Source organism: Ictidomys tridecemlineatus, chromosome 6 (genome assembly GCF_052094955.1).
Source record: "Ictidomys tridecemlineatus isolate mIctTri1 chromosome 6, mIctTri1.hap1, whole genome shotgun sequence".
Taxonomy (NCBI): Eukaryota; Metazoa; Chordata; class Mammalia; order Rodentia; family Sciuridae; genus Ictidomys; species Ictidomys tridecemlineatus.
The window spans coordinates 108,889,808-108,908,015 of NC_135482.1; the positions used below are offsets into that span (position 1 = coordinate 108,889,808).

Here is an 18,208-nt window from a genome sequence, read left to right on the forward strand (position 1 = left end):
GACAGTTGTCACTACAACCTCATGCAAGCAAATTAACAAAAAGTCTGGACCCTTAGCAATTCCCATTACACAACTAATACACTGGCTGAACTTAACTTATTGACATCAGGTCTATCAATATCAAGTTGAATTTCATTGCTGCTATACTACTCTAGCCTCCATTATGTTTCTCCAGAATCAAATGTTCAATAAGGAAAGCAAAGAAAAACATAAAAAGGGAAAAAGAGTCATTAATAATTACTTTATTGTTCCCTTCAAACATCTCCATCCAAATAATAAAAAAGGTGCAATAATACATAGAATCACTCAACAATAATGACAGATCTTATTAAGCATTTCCCTTTTTCACAAATAGGAGGAAAGCCAATTCAGGTATCATATACACTGTTCAAAGTAACAGCTTCCCATTCTCTCCTCCTGTTTCCAACTCTGACATGACACAGTAATGAAGACCACTTATTTGAGTTACTATTAAGAGCTGCTTCCTTTGGAGCAAACACCACTTACAAGATAGACTTTAACGTGTTCTGAAAGATGATAATGTTAACTGCTACCCATATGCTTAATGTAAAGAGACAGTAATTCTTTTCTACCTCAACCCCACTGCTTATTCTGTCTCTTCTTCCCTACTCCCCAAGCATGCGTACACATGCAGAAGATTTCATGAAAATCATTCAACATGTCAGAACTCATTTACCAATTTCTCAGATACTTAATGAGGAAAAGATTGGAGCCAGAAGTATTGATAAAGTCAGGGTTAGGATAAGAAAGCCAGCCTAACACAGAAATAGAATTTGGTAACATACCAGCTACATTTTTTTCATAACTTTAAAGTCTTCTCCTCTTTTTTTAATACTCCTTAGAAACTTCCCTCATTTTAATAGAGCTATTATAATCTCAATTATTAAAAATCAAAGTCAAAACAAAAGCAGATTGCTTCATTAAGGAAATAAAAAGTAGGGGCTGGGATTGTGGCTCAGTGGTAGAGCACTCGCCTAGCATAGGTGGGACCCAGGTTCGATTCTCAGCACCACATAAAAAAATAAAGGCATTGTGTTGTATCCATCTACAAAAAACAAAAAACAAAACAAAACAAAAAAAAGATTCTCTCTCTCTTTAAAAAATAGAAATTATTAAAAAAAGAAAAGAAAAAGTAAACACATAAAATGATCTTTCATATAGTAACATTTACAGAGCATATACTACAAATATAGATTGGCTAGGGTCTCATCTTGAAAATTCTGATAGCTGGGTATAAGAAATATGGACAAGATTTACATAGCTGTAGGGCACTACACATGTGCAATGCTTATAAAAAGAGCAAGAATATATTTTCAAAATAAAATTTTGAAAAAAAAATCCCAATTTTACTTATAACAACAGGGGTTGGGGACATAGCTCAGTGGTAAAATGTGTGCTTTAGATTGTGCAGGGTCCTGGGTTCAATACCCATCATCAAAATAATAATAACAGAAACAGTGATAAAAACAACTGATGTGATACATAAGAGGTGGACCCTAGACTTTGAGGTCTTGGTACACAGACTACATGCATGCCTGCTTCTGCTCTCTTAAAAAAACAAAAAGAACCTTTTGGAAACATCACCTTCCAAATGCAAACCAGAGAAGGGCTTTTAGGATACCACCAGGAAATGAGTAAACTATTCATTTCACTGAAGCCACAATATAGTAGTCCACTTCAAAGTATTTTAGGGTCAAATGTAACTACTCATCATTTATTAGGGAGCCTTCTTTTAATAAGCTCAAAGGATGTAGCTAAATATTGTCACAAAATAGGGCTAACCCTAACTGTATAAATACAGTAGAATAGTGGGTAAATCCTATCAATAAACATCTTTCAATAAACTTCATTGATTTTCAAATGAAACTGAATTTCTGCCAGAGGGAAAATTATCTGGAGTCCATTCCAAACACTGCAGTTTCTTCAAATATTTTAAAGCCTGCTCTTGCCTTATTCTAACTAAGTAAAAAGTGGCACGATTTGAGGAAGGGGCTTTGAAAAGTTAGTTACACACTTGCCAACAATTTGAGTAGCGCTTCCTTTGCAGGAAGAGAAATTTTATGTGTCATTACAACAACTATCCATGGAGTTGTAAGAATAAGTGCTAACTATATGTACACTTTTCCAAAGTAATCCCCAACTCCATTTAATATTTATCAAGAACATCATAAAAACTCACCTATGTTCATCTTCTATATAGAAAAGGCCCTGCTAAGAAAAAAATAATTTACAAGGAAAAAATGATATAGAATTAAACATATAAGTAGGTAAAAAGGTCTAGAAAGAGGAAATTAAAATTAATTTTTATAAGAACAAGAACTTGAACACAGTAAATAATTATCTCCATAGACTATCTAAAAAGGAATGCTAAATAGTCTTATTTCAGAAATTTAAAAAATAACTATCAAAATGAAAGAAACTATTTTGTAGATAGCACATATCAAATCAAATTTTAGAGAAAACACAAAATGTTTCACTGGTTCTACATCTGAGAATATGCCCACTATATCTAAAGCTGGTTTCCCCATCTCTATTTCCATCATTTTCACTTTCTTTGAACTTTATTCATAATATTCATTGGTCTCAGGAGAGCTAACTCACAAGAGCCACAGCATTCTTTCAGCAGTTCCATTAATCTCCCTGACAGCAACCTCCTCAAGGTTAAATGCAGATACTTATCTTTGCATTAAATAAAAACAAAGCTCCAAATCACAACTGATTTGAGTTCCTCTATTTGGCCTTATTGGAAGTGACTGGAACTTACAGCTTTGTCAAAAGACATATTTGAATGGCACTACACAAAGAAAAAATACAAATAAGTAAATATTCTCAACTTAGGAAGATGGCATTCTTTTGTTAGAATATGCAAGACCTTTAAAGGGCCTTGAAACCCATAAAATTTTAAAGAATATGTATTTGAATGTTGAATGTAATATCATCATTCAAAGTTCTTTTTAAATTTTATAACCTAAATTTTATATTTTTATTATTTATAACTCAATAATTATAACTGTAAGTAGTTAAAAGCAAAGTAAAACACTGTTTAAGACTAAAAATACATTTTAAAAGTAACCCTTAACTTATGGTAGATGTAAACTAGTTGAGAAGAGAAAGAAAACGGGCAATTATAAAATAATATATAGAAAAGTGCAAGACAGTTTTTTTTAAGATTTAAATTTTAATTTGTTATATATGACAGCAGAATGCATAACAATTTATACTACACATATAGAGCACAATTTCTCATAATTCTGGTTGTACACAAAGTAGAGTCACACCATTCATTAAAAAAAGGTGTTCATGATAAAAAAACACATTACTCATTCTCCACATTTTAACATGGTTTCTGTTTTTTATTTTGTTATTGATTTCTCTTTTCATTTCACTGTGTTCTGGCAGGATACAAGAGATTATCTGCATTCTTTTTGTACTTGCTAAGACTGTCTTTCAATCCTAAATTGGTCTATTTTAGAGAAGTTTTCACGTGCAGCTGAGAAGAAAGTGAATTTGTTTTATGATAGATGAAATATTCTATACATAACTATTAGATACATTTGAATAAAATTATTCTTTAGTTCTCAAGGAGAAAAAGGAAAGTGCAAGGCAATAAAGCATAAGTATACATACAGGGTTAAAGAACAATGGAGAAGACAAAAGAGTAGAGTTTATTAATAAACAGTAATTTAGGGGTGGAAATTTTATATAGTAAAACTGAAAATTCATAGGAAGAAGATTCAGCATAAGAATAAGACTAGAAAATCAATAAACTATGTTCAAAGAAAACAAGCATTTTCAGATTATCTAAAGCAGAATAGCTATGCTAGTGAGTATTTTACCTTAAAATGGGGTTAAAACATTTTCAGGTTTGGTCAATGGGAGATTCCAAATGCTAGATACTAGGGTCTCAAAGTTTGTCTCCCTCATCAAAATTCTTAGAGTGAAATCCAATCACCAATGCAATGGCATTAAGAGGTGGTCCCTTTTAAATATTATTAGGTCATAAAGGCAAAGCCCTCATGGACAGGATCAGAGCCCTTATAAGAGACCTGAGACAGCTACTTTGCCCCTTTTACCATGTGAAAAAACCAAGTTGCCACCTATGACACTGAAAGCAGGCCCTCAAGAGAAATCAAATCTATTGATGCTTTGATCTTAGACTACCCAGTCTCTACAACTGTAAGTAATAATTTTCTGTTGTTCATAAGCTAGCCACTTCATGATATTTTCTTACAGCAACAGAAACAGACTAAAACATAAAGCCAAGATGTATGTGACTGAGAGTTCCTGATCTCTTTAGATATAATTAACATCAGTAAAAATTTATGGCAGAATACCAAGCCAAGGTTACCAAAATCAGGTATAAGGGGGAAGTGACATATAAACCATTAGTATATAACACAAAGTGAGATAAAATAAACCCTGAAATCAAAGGAGATACAAACTCTAAAGGAATTACAACAAAAAGCATGATTAATTCCAACTGTAAGATTTATGCAGGCTTCCTAAAGGAGGGAGAAATTAAACCTCAGAAGATGTGTAAAGGACTAGGAGTATAGTTTTAGTGATATTTCTGGGGTTACATCTCTAGCACTGGGGATTGGGAGAGACACACAGATGGGTAAGGGAGCTCTTAAATCCCCAAATCACCATGGATCAAATCAGTGAAGATTGAACTTCATGCAACTATTTATGCGGGAGGATCCTTTGGTTGGGATTTACCTAATTTCAGCTCTGTGTTCTGCAATTACTATAATTATAATTAATATAACTATATTATAACACATTTTTAACATACTCAGCATACACACAAAAATATATAATATGCATATATACTGTTAATGGAGAGGAAATACCATTTTTTATTTATCTCCTATCCTCACAGCCCTCAGCACAATGACTACTCCATACAGGCAATTAATACACGTTTAGCAAAGACAACTACAGATATTCTAAAATTTGATTTAATTAAATAAAATAAAATACGGTTTAAGGAAAATTAAACAACTTCAGAACTGAATTTAATTAATACAAAGCTAAATTCTGGGTAAGGGAAACAAAACATATGGCAAAATTACAAGTAAAATATCAACAGAAGAGACACCATAATAGAACAGCATTAACAGATAACAGGAAAGGGTCATGACCAAAAAGTGCCTCAGTGTCTTTATTACTTATGTCTTATATCAGTGATTTTCAACTAGAATTGTGAAAAGTTTAATTTATCTATGGACCATGCTGGAAAATTTTAGATAACCATTGTAAGTATAGTCAAGTTCTAGAAAGCCATGTGCAAAAAAACATTCCTGAGAAGGTATGACAAAAATCCAAGAGACACTGAATTTTGGTGAGCACAGACAGAAAAACTGGCCAATGCAAGTAGCAGGATCAATATGGGACTATTACCTCCAAGATCAATAGGCATAATGGAAAGTATCTATCTTATCCAGGGGAGGTCACTATGCTACCTTTGGGTCATTTATTTCTGATACACTGGACCAGACCACTCAACTGTGCTGTCCTCTTTCTCAGTCTCTCAGTAGCATTAACACAATGTATTTATAGATGTTCATCAACACATAGTGGGGCTAAATCCTGCTAAACTAAAGCAAAAATACCATTATGTAGTCAAATGATGGAAGTCATAGGGATCTTCTGTACTTTCTTCTCTAGAGACAATATTCTCCTGCCTTCTGTGATGCTGTACTCTTTCTTATTTTCTCCCACTTCAACTGGCCTCTTCATTTCAGTCTGCTTCTCAGCACCATCTCCTCCTAGTCTATCCCATCTGTAAATGTTGAGGATCCTCAGGCCTCAGCTCTAATCCCATGTTCTTCCGTTAATATTTTATCTATAGATGGTACAATAATACCATCTATACCAATACCAATAATACTGTGGATTTAGATATTACACACACACACACACACACACACACACACACACACACACACACATCACTAGGAAATGAACTCAGGGGCATCCAATCCCTGAGCCACATCTCCAGCACTAATTTGTATTTTTATTTAGAGACAAAGTCTTACTCAGATGTTTACTTAGTACCTTGCTTTTGCTGAGGCTGGCTTTGAACTTGTGATCTTCCTGCCTCCACCTCCTGAACAATTGTGGTTATAGGCATGTGCCATCATGCCCAGTTTTAAATATAATTTTAAGCTCATTTGCAAAACTAATTTATTTCAGACTTCTCTAAACTTCAATTTGTGGTACTGGGGATTAAATCCATGGCCTTGTGCATGTGATGTGAGCACTCTACCAACTGAGCTATATCCCCATAACATTCTTTAAATTCTTCCCATAAATTCTTCCCATTATTTCACAAAAATCTTTTAAATATTCCAAAGGACATTTCAAAGATTAGTAGAAAAAAATATTTTGAGATAAAAGTAATGATGGTTCAAATACCCTACCAATTTTGTAATAAACATACTGTAAAAACAACATATGTATAAAAATGGATTAAAACAAAAATATTAAACCTAGAATTTAGAACTAAATGGAAATTTCTATAACATTTAGCATATAATTAATTAGATGTTTAAAAACAACTTTTAAAAAGAATTTCTATTTACTAAATGTTAGCAGAATATTTTACATCTTTGTCTCATATAATACATTAAAATAAATTCTGCATAATCCAAAAGGATGAATAGTTACAATAAACAAGCATGTACATGCATGTACAAACATTTAAAGAACTAGAAAAACTAATACATCTAACCCTATTATAAATGGGAGATGAATAACAGAATTGTCTAGAAAGGTTAAAGTAGGCAAATCATATTTTTTAAAAGTAGTTTACACAATAAAATGTAGCAAATCAGTCTTAAAGTAAAAATAATGAAAAGAGGAAAATATAAATCAATTTGCATCAGTACAAAACTGATTCACACTAGGTTCTCAACAGAGATCTTTGTGAGGTAATTAATTTTTGACATAGAAATTTCAGATAATAGGTCAAATAATAAATCATTATATGAGAAAAATGAAGTTTCATTAAAGAAATGAAAAAATACTACTACTTTATGTGCACATAATGAACACAAATTTAAACAAAACCAAAGTGATCATGGGGAAAATAATGGCTAAACTATTGGGAGCATTATAGATCAGCTTAACCTTTCTGGGTAGGAAATTTGGGAAAAACAACATTTCATGTTCTTTGACATAATAATCTTGCTCTGAGGAATACCCTAAGGAAATAACCCAATTCAGTAAAAAATATCTGCACAAATTTGCTCAGTAAAAACTGGAAATAAAAAAAGGTCTGGCAAAAGAGGAACTTGTATAAAGCAGTGAACTTTTAATTCAACTCAATAAGTACAAGCATCATTATAAAAACACACAGTTTGTGGAAATGTAATATAATATTAAGTTTTTAAAAGGAAGTTAAAATATTGTATATATTATCATTACAATGATAATAATTTTAAACTTTAAAATTAAAGCTTAGAAGAAGTTTTGGAAGGATATAAGCAAACTTAAATATTATGTATTGGGGCTGGGGCTGTAGCTCCATGGCAGAGCACTTGCCTAGTACAGGTAAGATACTGGGTTTAATCCTTAGCACCACATAAAAGTAAACAAATAAAATAAATGCATTCTGTACATCTATAACTACAAAAAACTAATAAAATAAGCAAATAAAATAAAGGCATGCTACCCATCTACAACTACAAAAAAGAATTAAAAACAAATAAATATTATGTATTAATTTTTTCGTATGTTAATTAAAAGCTAATTTTTAAACAATATAGGCAAAGGTATAAGATAATAAAGAAATTCAGTTTAAAAATGAAAGAGACTACAAGGAAAGTATAAATATGCAATAAAATATTACTTGGAAAATATAAAAACATTTCTCAAGGAAGAAGAAGAAAAACACAAATAAGAAATACAGCTAGGAAACCAATCCAGGTTGTGGGTATAGCTGAGTGGCAGATCACCTGCCTATCCTGCATAACGCCAGGAGTGTGTTTCCCATAACAGAAACAAAGGGAGAGAAGGAGGAAGGGAAGAAGAAACTAAGCCAGAGTCTAGGACTCTACTTTTCCCCATTTTACTAGGAAAAATTTCAAACACAAATGAAAGTATAATGAGTAGTTAAATTAAACCCATTTCACCATAACTCAGCTGCAATAACTATCAATAATCCCATTGACCAATATGCCTCCACTTATAACTTCAATTAAAAATAATTACCAGATACCACACTATTTTGTCTATAAACACTTCTCTAGGTACTTCAATAACAAAATAATTAAACTTTAAAAAAAACTTATTGGGTATCCTGTTAAGTGCCTGGATCTCCCCTCATAAATTTTTTTATAGTTATTCAAGTCAGGAATCCAGTAAATTCTAAATGATTTGCATGAAATTTATGTTCCCCAATTTTAAAAAAATCTGTAAAAACCATCTTTCTTCTCTTTCTCCCCATTCTCATATATTAGTTGAAGAAAATGAGTTATCTGTCATGTAGAATTTTTTATAATCTGATTCAGGCATGGTGGTACATGCCTATAATCCCAGCAATTCAGGAAGCTCAGGCAGGAGCATCACAAGTTCAAGGCCAGCCTCAACAACTTAGCAAGGCCCTCTGCATATGAGACTCTGTCTCAAAATCAAAATAAAAAGGGCTGGGGATGTGGCTCAGGGGATAAGCACCCTTGGGTTAAATCTCCAGTACCAAAAAAAATTTGTATTATAATCTGAGTTTGGTTGATAGCACTTCCTTGAGTAATTAACATATTTCTTTGCCTATTTTTTTCTTAACATGGCTCAATTAAATTTAGATTTGACTCTTTGGGACATATATGCAAATGCATCATAGTCAGAGGCTTAACATGCTTGATTTTTTCCTCTCTTTCTATAGGAAATAAAAGATTTATTGATAGGTATCAACTTGCTCCACCCACTATAAAGTTCTCCATTGACATTTCATTCAATAATAATAACTCACTGCTGAGTTGCCTGGATCCATGTTTATTTAGTTAACTGCAAGAAGATAATTTTCTAAATTCTATCATTCCTTCTGCATTCATCAGCTGTAATTCTTCAACACTGAACCTACCATGATCCACTATCTGATTTGTCTAACACAATTTATCCATAAAAGGCAAGTTAATTGCCCGATTCTTTCCCTTTATTTACCTATTTGTTCAGAATAATGAACTGGTGCTTTAGTAATCTCTAAATTATTTGTACAGTCTCCATACTAAGCTTTTGGATTTAAATATATTTATTTTAATCCACTGTACTCCAGTCCTTTTTATAACTTCCCATACTAGATAAATAATGGTCCCTCCATTGTTGCTCCTCTGTCCTTATTAAACAAGTTTTTATTAGTAGATGGTAATTATATGTAATAGTAGTATTCATTATGATATATTCACATATGCCAATAACTTGCTCCATTTCACTCCCCATTACTTCCCTTTTCCCCTTTCCTCTTCCTTCTCCCTGACCTTCTTTCTTTACTTTAATGGTCTCCCTTCTATTTATTTATTTTTAATTGGTGCACTGTATATAAAAGTGAGATTCTTTGTGAATATTTATACATGTGCAGAGCTTAATTGGCTACTTCATTCCCTGGTTCCTTCCCTTTTTGTCCTTTCTCTCCTTCTCCCTCTCTGTTTCCCTAGATCTATTGTTTTCCCTTCTATTTTCGTGGTTTCCCCCAGCCTTTTTAAAAATTTTTTATTTTCATACTTTAATTTTCTTTTTTATGTGGTGCTCAGGATGGAACCCAGACCTCTAATGTGCTAGGTGAGCACTCTACCACTGAGCCACAATTACAGCCCTCCCCAGCCTTTTTAAAAATTATTATTATTTTTCTCTCTAGATTGTGCTTATGAGAGAATATATTCTATTCTTGACTTTAAGTGTGTGGCTTATTTCAATTATCATGATGTTCTCCAACCATTCATTTATCAGCAACTTAAATCATTTCATTCCTATTAGGGCTGAGCAGAACTCGTGTGTGTGTGTGTGTGTGTGTGTGTGTGTGTGTGTGTGTACGCACACACGTTTATCCATTCATCTGTTCACAGATGCTTTGGCTATTATGAATTGCACTACTATAGACACTGGAATGCATATATCATTAGAGTATATGACTTCAGTTCTTTTGGATAAATACCAAGTAGTAGAATAGAGTGGGTCATATAGTGGTTCTATTCCTGGTCTTTTGAGTAACCTTCATACCAATTTCCACAGTGGATGTACTAATCTGTAGTCCCACAAACAATGTATAAGTATTCTTTCTCCTCATATCCTCCAACTCTTTGTAAGCAATTTTTTTTTTTGTATTCTTGATGACTGCATTCTAATTGGAGTAAGATAAAATCTCAGTTTTGATTTGCATCTCCCTAACCTTCTTACATGACCTCAGTAAATTCTGGAAGCTTAATTCTTCATTATCACAAGATGCTGTACTACAGTAGTTCTCAAAGTTTGATTTGAGTACCAGGAATGTCCTTGAACCAAACTTCGAGAACCAAGAATGTCATCGTCACCTATGAAGTTACTAGAAATGCAAATTCTTGCAGCTTAAGCAAACTTACTGAATCAGACCTTAAGGGCTGGACCCAGCAATCTAAGCTTGAAAAGACCTCCAGGTGAATTCAAGGGACAGTATAATCTCAAACCCACTGATCTAGAGATCTAGGTTTAGAATATACATGTCCAGCTCCAATTCTGGAATCAGCCATTTTCTCTAAGAATCCCTAGCTCCTTTCAGGCATGAACTGTATTTAGGGAATATAGTCTAAGGCTAGGAAAACTCACTACCACTGGACTATTATATGTAATAGCATAATTTAAAAATATACATAATAGTAGTTAGTAAAAGAACTGAGATCAGATCCTAAGTATCTTAATTGTAGGCCAGTCCTCTTTTCACTTTCTCTGAATGAAATATAACCATTTCCTTAGTAGCTAAAAATATGGCCATCAGCTATCACTGGGACACACCTTGGAAAAGTCAGTTATAGTTCAAGGAAGGAGGTTAAACTGAAACACTAGAAACAGATTGAATTGTTAACCAATTTCCCAAAACAAAAAGATACCAATTCAGACTTGTGAGCAATGAAATAATTTCCTGTAAACATGCTACTGAAATTGTTAGGGGATAAAAAACCTTCCTCAACACACAAAATACTCTAAAGTAATTTAAAAAGCAAACATGTTATTTTTTAAAATGCAAGCAGTAACAGAACAACTTTTAATACAAATTATGACAAATTTAAATTTAAGACAAATTAAATATATGGTCTCAAAATGTGGATAAATTAAGCACAAAATTCATGAGAGAAAAAGCTACCATTGGGGGAAAAAGTGAGGAGATTTGAATTACATTAACAAATGAAAATTCAAGATGTGGAAAAAAACACTTGACATCACTAGTAATCAGAGAAATATAAAATAAATTCTTTTACATTCATCAGATTTGTATTTTTTTTAAATGAGGAAGTGAAGGAGGAAGAGGAAAAAATGCTAATATTAACCATTGTTAATATTAACAGTTGAAAGGGTGAGGAAAAATTGATGATGCTTCTTTTCAAAAGTTGGTGCATTTGAAGTAATTTATCCTTCTGTAAGAAGTATATCAGTAAAAGTTATATAAAAGAGAAACCAAAAAAATTTGAGTTTCCAAGTTTAGAATGCACTTGTTGCAAAGCCTAAAATCAGTTTCTAGAAAATAACTTCTCCACATCTCTCTAGTCAAAATTGTGTGACTGTGCAATTATGGTATACATACTATATTATATCCAAAGAGAAGCAATATCACAGCAGTGTAGCTGTCATACCAGGAGTTTTAGAGGATTCCAGCATGTTTATGGGATTCCCTAAAACCTAAACCTTCTTTCTAAGGTATTACTGCCAAGAAAAAGAGGACAGTCTGCAGATGAGAAGTCCCAGATAAAAATCACAGCCAAGTCACTTAGAACATTGTGTGCACTTAGGTAAGTAATTCAATGTCTTTGTTTTCCTATTTGCAAAATGTGCACAATACCACTGTATTACAGTGAAGGTTAGAGAAATGTATGACCAGGGCCTACTTTAAATACTGGGAACCTAATTGGCACTGACATGGTAGCTGCTATTATTGTTATTTATTCTGGTTTAATATCATCACTCCATCAAAGAAGAAAAAAATATGTCCTCTATTTCTGTGAAATGTACTCTCTAAATTGAATATGTTTTTTAAAAGGAAGGAAGGAAGGAAGGAAGGGAGGAAGGGAGGGAGGGAGGGGAAATGGAAGAAAGAAATATGGAAAGAAAAGAAAAAGGGAAATGGAAAAAAGGAAGAAAGCCACAAACTAAGATCAACAATGGTCTTTAATGAACAGAAATGGCAAATAGTTATACTAACAACCCTATAGCTTAATATAACCCACTCATTAAACTGACATTGAACTTACCAATTAGGTATGATCAACTTGAAGCAAGATGAACTTTCTCCTATGCTGAGGTGTCCTCACAAAACTGTGGAATAAAACTTGCCTTTTCTATTTAAAGCCATTCCTTTATTGCTAAAAAGTTGATCTGACCAGAAGGCAGCAAGCAGCGTTAGAAAGAGAAAAAGGAGGAGGATAAAGATGAAGAGAAAAATAACATGCAATTAAGGATCAAATCTCTTCACCCAGTCCTCTCAGACTCCGTATGCTCTGACCTGCAGCTGCTGGGAGCTGTCGTTGAGATTGTCTTCCCTCCGCCGGGCCTCCTCTAACATCTGTGCACTCTTCTTTTTCTCCACCTGTTCTTTGTGCTTCAGATTTGCTACCTTCTTATTCTGGTCTTTCACTTGCCTATTGATAGAGGGAGAAAAATCAAGCTTTTTCATATATGTGCACAGAAAGAATATGCTATGTACAAATTTATACCGACAAAATCCAACAAAACTTCTTGGTGCAAGATTTTTTTCAACAATTGTTTTTTTTCTTCATATATATGTGTGTGTATATGTGTGTGTGTATACACACACATATACACACACACACACAAACACACACATATATATATTTAGTTGCAGATGAACACAATACCTTTATTTATTTATCTTTATATGGTGCTAAGGCTCGAACCCAGTGCCTCACATGCTCTAGGCAAGCACTTTACCACTGAGACTCAGCCACAGGCTGGATTTTTTTCAACAATTCCAAATTTTTCCCTATCAAAGATAATACACTGTATACAATGATGTTCCAGTTTTCCTCTAAGGAGAATATATTTCAGCACATACTTTATCAAGCATGACAAAATTATAAAACAAAAGAAAAGCATGAGAGGATCTGAAATGATAGAGAAACCAAGTCAACCATTTATGTTGAAAATAATGGAAGCAGCCTCCTTACATTGTCACACAGATATATTATTATGACTCATTAACAAAGGTTTTGAAATATAACATGAATTTTACCATTATTAAATCAATATTTTAAGCATTCAAAATGGTATATATAATATACATGTATCTGAAAATAATGGCATCAAGATCTAAGAACTCAGCTTAAGAATTAGAACATTCTAAGGCTAGGACTATATAGCTCAGTGGCAGAGCATTTGCCTAGCATGTGTGAGGCACTGGGTACAATCCTTAGCATCACATAAAAATGAAACAAATAAAGGCATGCTACAACTATAAAAAAAATTTTTAAATAACATTCTATCTACTTCTGAAGCTTCCATTGTACCACTCTCATATTCCAATGACTATTATTACTCTATCCTCCACTGGTAAGAGTAATCTCTATGTTAAATTCTGAGTTTAAAATCTCCTTGTTTCTATTAAAGTTTTGCTACATATACATGGACCCTTCATTTATAGTTTGCCAATTTTTGAGTTTCATAAAATTTACCAATAAATTATTTTTTCCTTTCAGTTTGTGTTTTGAGAGTGATACTTAGTTTTCTTAATCCCCTCAATTTTTTTTGCAATATAAAACAATTTATATGATAACTGTTTTATCCCATTCCCAAGGTGATGGATAACTGGGTTGTTTCCATTTCTTGCTATTATAAACAATGCTGCTAGATATAATCTAATAGAACTATGCAAGTTTCTCTAGGATTTAGGTCTAAAAACTCAACTGCTTAGTCCATACAGTAGGTACAACTTACATTCGTTTCAAGGTTTTATTAACTTATACTCTCACTAGTAGGTCATAACAATGCTTGCTATATTTCTCCATACCCACTGACATTTGATATCATCAGACTTTAAAATTTTTCCTAATCTGATAAAAAATCGTATCTCAATATGGTTTTAAAATGCATGCTCCTGACTACTGAAGCTAAAAATATTCTCATATGGTATTTGGCCATTCCTGTTTCCACTTCTGTGACTTATATCTTTTGTCCATTGTTTAATTAAGACAACTTTTCTTTAATGACATACGATTACTTTATATATACACTAATAATTTTTTAACTGTCACATGTTATGAACTATGTTCCTCCAAACTATGAATTATTTCTTTGATTGCTTTATGATATCACTGCATTTACAGAATCTAAAAATTTTAATTGCTTCAAACATACCAATCTTCTCCTTTATAGAGTACAATTGCATGACAATCTTGCCCATTCCAAATTCATAAAACTATTCCCCTAAAGATGTTACAACCTTGGTCTTTCACACTGAAGTCATTAACCCACCTGAAATTGAAGTTGAGTGGGCATGAAGTAAAGATGTAATTTCATTTTTTTTAGTATAGTTAAAGAATAAAATTTCATTTTTGTATGTATCAATAATGATTTGACCCAGCAATACTTCAAGCATTGTCACCTCTATCATATGTAAAGTTTTTATATACATGTGTGCCCATTTTGGGCTTTCCACTCTGTTATGCTTGTATGTTTCTGAGCCAACTTTATACAACTGTAAGTACTACGGCTTTATAAAAAGTCTCAATAAATAGCAAAGCAAGACTCCCTGATTTTTCCTCTTTTTCAGAACTATTCAGTGCATTAATCCTCTGGTAGGTATTAACTGGGTGGTAACTCTAAGCTAATAGCATGTGGATGGAGGCGGTGGGTCACTCTGGAGGCATGCCTTTGGGGGATATATTTTGTGTCTCTGTGTCTCTGTCTCTGTCTCTCTCTCTAGCTCATAAACTTTTCTTCCTCCAATTGTTCTTGTCAGGTCTTTTGGTCTTGGCAGCAAAAAAACTGACTAAACAAACACTGTGAAAAATCATACGTCAACAAGTTGGAAAATGCAAAAGAAATGGATAAATTTCTAGAGACGTACAGCCTACCAAGACTGAATCAAGAAGAAATAGAAATAGATGTAAAAATCAATAATGAATACAGAAAAGGAAGCAGTAATTAAAAAAATTCTCAAGGGAAAAAAGCTCAGAACTGGAAGACTTCACACATGAACTCTACCAAACATTAAAGTAGAATAAATATTAAAAACAAAAAAAGTAGAATAAATAACCAGTCCTTCTCAAATTCTTTGAAAAAACTGAAGAGGAAAAACATTTCCAAACTTATTTTAAGAGGCTAGCATTGCCTCCATATCAAAGTCAAATAAGAGCAGAAGAAAAGAAAATCATAGCCCAATATATCCTGGTAAACACAGATGAAAATCCTCAACAAAATACTAGCAAACCTAATTCATTAGAATATTAAAAGGATCATTCACCATGAACAAGTGGGACTTATCAAGGATGATTCAACATACACAATCAATAAATAGGATATACTACATGGACAGAACGAAAGGTAAAAATTACATGATCCTCTGAAAAGAGAAAAAAAGCATTTGATAAAGCTAAACATTCTTTCATGATAAAAACTCTCAATAGATGGGCACAGTGGCACATGCCTATGATCCCAGCAACTCAGGAGGCTGAGGCAAGAGAATCATGAGTTCAAAGCCAGTCTCAGCAACTTAGTGAGAACCTAAGAAACAGAGAGACCCACTTGCTAAATAAAAAATAACAAGGAGGGCTGGGGCTGGGGCTGGGGCTGGGGCACAATGGTAGAGTGCTTGCCTCACACATGTGATGCTCTGGGTTTGATCCTCAGCACCAAGTTAAAAAAAAAATGAGTAAGTAAAGTGTCCTTCTATAGCTAAAAATAAATAAATAAATAGGATTGGGGATGGTTGTTAAACACCCCTGGGTTTAAGCCCCAGTAACAAAATAATAAAAAATAAATAAAAATTCTCAAATAAGGCATAGAAGTAATACACTTCAGTAAAATAAAGTCCATATATGATGAACCTATAGCTGACATCATACCCAAAGATGAAAAGCTGATATCTTTTCCTCTAAAATCAAGAACAAGAAAACAGAGGCCAAAGCTGGGCATGGAGGTGCGCATCTGTAATTCTAGCAATTTAAGAGGCTGAGGCAGGAGGATCACAACTTAGATATCAACCTCAGCAACTGAAAGAGACGGTCTCAAATTAAAATTTTTTTAAAAAGATCTGAGGATGTAACTTAGTGGTAAAGCCCCCTGAGTTTCAACCCCTAGTCCAAAAATGAAAAAGAAAAGCAAAACGTGTCCACTTTTACCACTTCTACTTAATCAGTACTACAAGTTCTCACAAATTGGGTGAAAAAAAAAACAGAAATAAAAGGCCTCCAAATTGGAAAACTTAGAAATTAAAGTGTATCAGTTTGCAGATGACAAAATCTTATATGTTAAAAACGCTGAAGACCCCATAAAATTATCAAAACTAATAAACAAATTCAATAAAGTTGCAGAACATGAAATCAACATAAAAAATAAGTTACATTTCTATATACTACACAATGATCTATCCAAAATAGACATGAACAATCTCATTTATAATAGCATCAAAGAGAGAAAAATACTTAGGAATAAATTTAACCAAAGAAGTGAAAGTCTGCATACTGAAATCTATAAGACATGGATGAAAGAAATTTTTCAAGATACAAATAGAAAGATAGTCCAAGTTCACGGGTTTGAAGGATTAATATTGTTAAATGTCTATACCACCCAAAGTTATCTATAGACTCAATACAATTCCTATCAAAATTCTAATGGCATTTCTTAGAGAAACAGGAAAACAAACAAACAAAACCAACACTACAGTTTATACAGAACCACAAAAGACCCTGAACAGCCAAAGAAGTCTTAAGTAAGAACAAAGCTCAAACCATCACACTTTCTGGTTTTCCCAACTATACTACAAATCTATAGTAATTAAACACTGAAATACTGGCATAAAAACAGACACCATACACCACAGAACAGAATAGAGAGCACAGAAGTAAATCCATACATTTACAGTAACTTAATTTTTGACAAAGATGCCAGGAGGAACACGAGAGGATAGTCTCTTCAATAAATGGTTCAGGGAAAACTGAATATCTACATATAGAAGCATAAAACTGAACCTTTATCACACTGTACAAACAAAAATCAACTCAAAATGGATTAAAGCATTTTTAAAACTAAGATCTGAAACTTCATAAAGAAAACATAGTGGAAAAAAGCTCCTTGATAATGGTTTGGGCAATGATTTTTTTTTTCCTTATATGACACCAAAAGCACAGAGAACAAAGCCAAAATCAGACAAATGGGATTATATCAAACTAAAACATTTCTACATGGCAAAGCAAACAACAGAGTGAAGAGCCAGCCTATATAGATTAGGAAAACATACTTGCAAACCATACATCTGGTAAGGAGTTAATATCCAAAATACATAAGGGGCTCAAAGGCAAAAAAAAAACCAAAAGAAACCCCCAAAAAAACCCTCAATTTAAAATGGACAAAGGATGCTGGGTGCAATGGTGCACATCTGTAGCCCCAGTTACTTGGGAAGCTGAGGTGGGAAGATGGCTTGAGCTAAGGAATTCAAGACCAGCCTGGGCAACACAAGATCCCATCAGCTCCCATCTGTTGGAATAGCTGTGATCAAAGACAAAAGATAACAAGATTTGGTGAGGTTATGGAGAAGAGAGAATCCTGGTACAGTGTTGATGGGAATTGGTACAGCCATTAGCGAAAACAGCATGAAAGTTCCTGAAAAACTATAAACTGAACTATGATAAAATCCAGGAATCCCACTTCTGATATTTATTTGAAAGAACTAAAATGAGGATCTCAAAAGAGACATTTCTACTCCCATGTTTACAGCAATTTTATTCACCACAGTAAAGATCTGGAAACAACCTAGGTGTCATAAGAA

At 33.2% G+C, this 18,208-nt stretch overlaps 1 protein-coding gene across 23 annotated transcripts in view; it reads right to left on the reverse strand.

Moving 5' to 3' along the window:
• Positions 1 to 18,208, reverse strand: part of Erc1 (ELKS/RAB6-interacting/CAST family member 1) — a 502,961-nt gene that overhangs the window by 255,745 nt on the left and 229,008 nt on the right. For all 23 annotated transcript variants that reach the window (XR_005731973.2, XM_040281166.2, XM_040281167.2 and 20 more), the window contains one exon: positions 12,710 to 12,845. Coding sequence is in view for 22 of the 23 variants with exons in the window: in XM_040281166.2 (XP_040137100.2) it covers positions 12,710 to 12,845 (136 nt within the window). In the remaining variant the exon portion in view is untranslated. The remainder of the gene's footprint in view (positions 1 to 12,709; positions 12,846 to 18,208) is intronic.